Raw genomic sequence first — 5,641 nt, forward strand, 5'->3', positions numbered from 1 at the left:
TGGGCAGCCTCCCTACTCATTACTTTACCAACAAGGTATGGCAGGAAAGATCAGAAGGTGCCCATGGGGCAGAGCTGACACACTCTCACAGAGCCCCAGGGGCATCATGGCCACCCCGGGGAGCCCGACACATGACATCAATCATAGCCCTATTTGGCCTTAATTGTGATCTTCTAGCCCTAGTTGTGCCTTACAAGCACTAGTCATGGCCTCCAGCCTCCCTGATTGCTACATCCATGCTTCACTGGTATTACTCTGTTCCATTAACTGGGACCTCTGGCCCTATACTGGATTCAGCCCATCATGTCCCTGCCCATTACAGGGCTGGTCCTTCACTGTCTCAGCTATCTGGGCCCCTGGCCCTTGCAAGTCTCAAAGCCCAGAGTGCTTCCCATGCACCCCCTGTGGCCTCCAATCCACCTCATAGGCACAACCCAGGCCTCTGCTTACAAAAATCAACCCAACATAAAAGAAAATCACTTAGCTTCCCAGGGCCTTTTTGCTGAGCTCCCTTCCTCTCCAGAGATCAGGGTCAGACTCATCCCACTAGTCCTGGGGTAGGACACATGGGGGGTGCACACAGGTGCATGCACACCCCCTGAGATTGGCAGTGCACCCCCTGTGAAAAGCGCTGCCAATGCAGCTGGCGACACCTGTGGGTGGTCTTCACTTGCCACCCCTCTGCCCTTGCCACCAACACTGCCACAGCTGCCTGCCCGAGCTCCATGCTCGGCCTGCCCCTGCTGCCGACACCACCGCAGCTGCCTGTGGGAGTTCCCCACTTGCCACTGTCACACCAGCGCCACTGCCACTGCCACCTGCGGGCGGTCGCTGTGCCCCCCCAGCCTCCGGGGCACGCGTCGTTCATGCCCCAGACTCCTCCCCTTTCTGGTCATCTGATTTGGCTCTCTGCAAACCAAGCCTGGGTGCTTCTAATTAGCCTAATAGCTTAGCACCCTGCTGCCTGCAGTTTGAAGACTAGGCCCTGTAGCCCTTTAACTACACTACATGTCCTGGATAAGTTGTGCTTGCCGTACTGGCTATTTCTCTAGAAAGCCATGGGGCTTCTGCTGACTGCCATCTCCTAGTGCACTATTGAAGTAACAGGGGTTAGGGGACCTTGTCACACCATTCCAACTGCAGGGAGCACAGGGGAGGGATGTACATTTGAGTGAAAACTAAGTGTATAAAACTATTCTAAAGTACAAGGTCAACATTTTCTTAGGTGTCTCCAGTGCTAACCCTAGAAAGGCAGCTGAGGATTTATGGAAGCTGATTAGAGCAGGGGTGGGCAATTATTTCAGGTGTAGGGCTGCTTACCAAGTTTTGGCAAGCTGTCAAGGGCCACATGGGTAGCTCTGTGCTTTGACAGATGCCATGTTCCTGGACACCATCTTGTGGCCAGAAGTCCAAGACCCCAGCAGTGACAACCCATGCCCTGGGCATCTATTTGCTGCCCTGCTCACTATGGTTCAATGCCACAGTGATTGCCGCCTGGCCCTGGTTAGCCCCAGCACTTGCTGTTCTCCTTTGCCGCATAGCCACGTGACCAGGATCACTGCTCCCTCTGAGGCCCCCTGATCCCATGCTGATGCTGGCCCAGACCCCAGCAGGGATGCTGACAATGTACACATGGACACTGCCATGGGTGCTGTCCATGAGCTCCTGGGGCTCCAGTCCCGCTGCCTGTGGGCCTGTTCTGCTAGCCAGGACTGGTGGCTCCGTGTCATCCAGCACTCCTAGGATGATAAGCAGTGGCTGGACTCATTCTGGATGACCTGGACCACATTCCAGGAGCTTCTCAAGCAGCCTGCACCTGGAGCAGCAGGCCATCACCATGTAGCCACCCTCCCCATGGAGACCTGGCTGGCCATCACCCTGCTCAAGCTGGCCAAGCCAGCCAGCCAGCCTCTGCTACACCCTCTTCAGGGTGGGCAAAATGACTGCCAGGGAGGCCATCCTGGAGGTCTGTGGCTCCCTCCAGGATGTGCTGGGGCACATTGTGCTCCAGATCCATGACCCCCTCGAGGTGGTGGTGGGGTTCCATGCCCTGGGCTTTCCCCAGTGTGTCAGGGCCCCGGACGGGACCCACATTCCCATCACCTGCCTACCCTGCGGTGACCACCCATACGACAGCTGGTGAACCTTTCATTTGTTTCCACTGCAGGCTGTTGTGGATCACCACGGTGTCTTCACCAAAGTCAGTACCAGCTGGGCTGGCAGTGCCCACAATGCCCACATCTTTTGCAACTCCACTCTGCTGGCCCTGATGAAGAGTGGGTGTTTCGCACCAGGTGTGCCAGACCTCCAGCTTAGCAAGGTGACAATCCCACCTCTCCTCATCCGGGACTCTGCCTACCTACTGCTTCCCTGGTTCATGCAGCTGTACGCTGGCCAGCTGGACCCCCACCAGACACATTTCAACAGGTGTCTGGGCTGCACCTGCATGCTGGTGGAGTGCACCTTTGGCCGCCTGAAGGGACGCTGTTGCACCCTCACCGCCTGCTTCAAGGTCGTGGAGGCCAACATCCTGTGGGTAGTTGTCACAGCCTGTGTGCTGCATAAAATTTGTGAGGTCTGTGGACAGTTTTCTGGAAGTCTTTATTTCCCTCCACAAACACAGACCTTCTCCCACTCTCCCACCTTCCCTCCCCAAACACAGATCCCCACCACCTTCCAACCACCGCACCCACCACCAATAAAGCACCCTCTTCCTCGTGCAAACTGTACATATTGTGCTCCGTGTGCCTTCCTGGGGTGAGGGACAGTGAGGTGGCAGTGCCTGTGGAGTGAATCCCAGGAACGGGTGGCCAGCACCCCAGCCTCTGGCTGCATCACTGTGAGTGTGCACTCCATGGTGAGGCCAGCAGGTGGGGGGATCATCCAGTGGCAAGGGTGGCCGCTGGTCTGCTGGTGCGGAGGGCTCCCACTCCTGCAGCCTGGGGTGAAGGGCAGCAGGACCCATATGTGGTAAGCGGGGCGGGGGGGAGGAGTGGGGGGATGGATGGGCACCGCAGCCCAAGCCAGCTGTGGAGCTTGCTGCTAGGCGGTGGGCAGCTGCCAGGGGGCAGGTGGGGCTAAGCAGCGGGCAGCGTGAAGGAGGCTGTCAGGGCCAGGATGGTACTCAGTGGCCCCCACTGCCTTGACCACCATGGTGGCTTGCTGCTCCTAGGCCTCCAGCATCCTCTCAGACAGGCCAATGTGCCTCTCCTTGGAGGGCCAGGAGCTTGTCCTTGAACACCTGGTCCTCCCAGGCCCTCTCCCAGTACCTCTCCAGCTCAGCAGCGGGCAGCGTGAAGGAGGCTGTCAGGGCCAGGATGGTACTCAGTGGCCCCCACTGCCTTGACCACCATGGTGGCTTGCTGCTCCTAGGCCTCCAGCATCCTCTCAGACAGGCCAATGTGCCTCTCCTTGGAGGGCCAGGAGCTTGTCCTTGAACACCTGGTCCTCCCAGGCCCTCTCCCAGTACCTCTCCAGCTCGCACATGACCTTCTGCTGTTCGCATGCAATGTCCTCAATGCTGTGTGCTGCCCAGCCTCAGATTGCATGTACACAGGTGCCCAGGGACCATGGTAAATTGGCCAAGCAGGCCCTGGCACAGGTGGCCACTGGCCAAGCCTGCTGGGTGCTTGCTGCAGGCAGCCTGCCTTCCCCACTCCCTTCCCAGGCCAGAACAGGTCTGGCTCCTGGCAGCACCTGCTGCAAGTGCTCCAGACCCACTCCCCACCTTCTTCTCCTGCAGGTCAGGCAGTCTCCTCCCATGCTGCCAAGCCCTCACTGCTGGGGTGAGGGGGTCCCAACTAACTGGGTTCAGAGCTGGTGGCACCCCTGCCCTCCCCCAAGGGGCCCTCTTCAGAGAGGTGGCCTGGGGCCAGGCCTGCCCCCCCCACCCCCCATGCATGGTCTGTGCCCCAAACATGCCCCTGGTGAGAGTGCTCCAGGCGTGCCATGATGAGCTGCTTGTGTGCACCGAGGTGTGCTCTATCTACTATGCCCTACTGCTGCTGATCGCCATGGTGCCCCAGGTGCACCTGAGATCCTGGCATCGAAACGTGAGCTTCAATGGTGCCTCAGGCAAGCCCATGCTTTCCCACAATTTGCACCACCACCTGGAAGGGTCCCTCTGCCTATGCTACATGTCCCTGTCCCCTGCAGCTGAGGACGACATTGCTGCAGGCATCGACACATTTCTCCATGTGTGACAGGCCCGTGGATGTCTAGTTGAGGGGGCACTGGCTGCTCAATAAAGTTTTGCATTACTTTCCACTTCCCTGCATGCTGTGGGGGGAAACCCCGGGGACCAGGGGGAGCTCAGCTAAGCTGGTGCAGAGGGGAGGGCAGGGGCAGGGAGGGGAGGGCCCTCCTCCCAGTGCAGGGCTTACCAGATGGCATGGCAGGCATTCTTGGTGGCCTGAATCTGTCCCCACTGGCGATGATGACATGTGGCTCCCACCAGTGTCCTGGGGTGCAGGGGCACAGTACCTGGCTGGCTGGGCAGTGGTCCCCTCCTGGGAAGAGCTGGAGGTTGTCAGGGTGGGTAGCACCATCCCCAGGCAGTCCTCCTGGGCAGCGCTGCACACACAGAGCTGGTGAGGCAGCTGCTGGCCCAGGATGCCAGTGGTGCTGGATGAAGCCAGGGCTGCCCACAGGACCATGTCCATTATGTAGCAGCTTGACCACATCTTTATGCCCCCAGACAGAGTTGTGCTATGGCCTGGCAGTGGTGATGACTCTTCAGTGGGGGAGGGCCCTTGGGGCACCAGGAACATGTCTTGGTACATTACCTGCCAGCAAGTGGCACAGGCCCCGGGGTCACAGCAAAAGTTTTAAAGATCAGACTGGGGCAGGCAAAGAGACACTCTAGCCTCGGGGCTGGAGACCCTCTGAGCCCCACGCCCCTTGGGCAAGCCTGAAGATGGCCCTCTGGTCGTGCCACCAGTGGGTATCTACATGTGCAGTACTGCACAGTAACTACTGTACGATTAATTTGCTACCTTAATTTGAAGGTAGCAAACTAACCACACAGTAGACTAATTTACTGCACAGTGGGCACGTCTACATGAGTAGACTTGCTAAAGCAAGCACTAAATGACTGTGCAGTAACAATTGCGCAGTCAGGCACACATGTAGACATGCCAACTAAGTGTCTGCATGTATAGATAATGACACCTTACTGTGCAGTAAATTAGTCTACTACACAGTAAATCATCTCCTGTAGATAGGGAATATCAGAAGGCAGTTAAGAGGAGGTGTCATACTTTAGCAGAGCACTGTATGAAGGGTACAGGGGGTGATGGTGCCAAGCAGAAGACCAGCATAGATACACTAAAGCAGTGTTTCCCAATGTTTGAGGCAAAACGTTTCTGGGAGAGCATGGCACTTGGCAGCACTGGTGGTGGGAGTCAATGGTGGCAGGAGGCATAAAACAGGGGCTGATCTGAAACAAGTGAAATGCTGCACCAAGGGTAGCTGCCATGTAACTCTAGGTATAGATAGAGAAGGAGACGGGTTGAAAGCAGTTGAGGATGGGTACACAGAAAAGTCTGCATGCCTCCCAAGTCAGAGTCAGACTCACATTTGGGAACATGATAAAGACAAAAGATAGTCCAAGAGTCCATGCAAAGAGAAAAGGGAGCAGCAT

At 57.3% G+C, this 5,641-nt stretch overlaps 1 protein-coding gene across 1 annotated transcript in view; it reads left to right on the top strand.

The window, feature by feature from the left end:
• Positions 1–2,761, top strand: part of LOC112549300 — a 12,521-nt gene extending 9,760 nt beyond the window's left edge. The window contains exon 5 of the mRNA XM_025197151.1: positions 2,168–2,761. Coding sequence (XP_025052936.1) covers positions 2,168–2,761 — 594 coding nt within the window. The remainder of the gene's footprint in view (positions 1–2,167) is intronic.
• Positions 2,762–5,641: the final 2,880 nt, after the last annotated feature.

The sequence above is a fragment of the Alligator sinensis genome, unplaced genomic scaffold (genome assembly GCF_000455745.1).
Source record: "Alligator sinensis unplaced genomic scaffold, ASM45574v1 scaffold85_1, whole genome shotgun sequence".
Lineage (NCBI taxonomy): Eukaryota > Metazoa > Chordata > Crocodylia > Alligatoridae > Alligator > Alligator sinensis.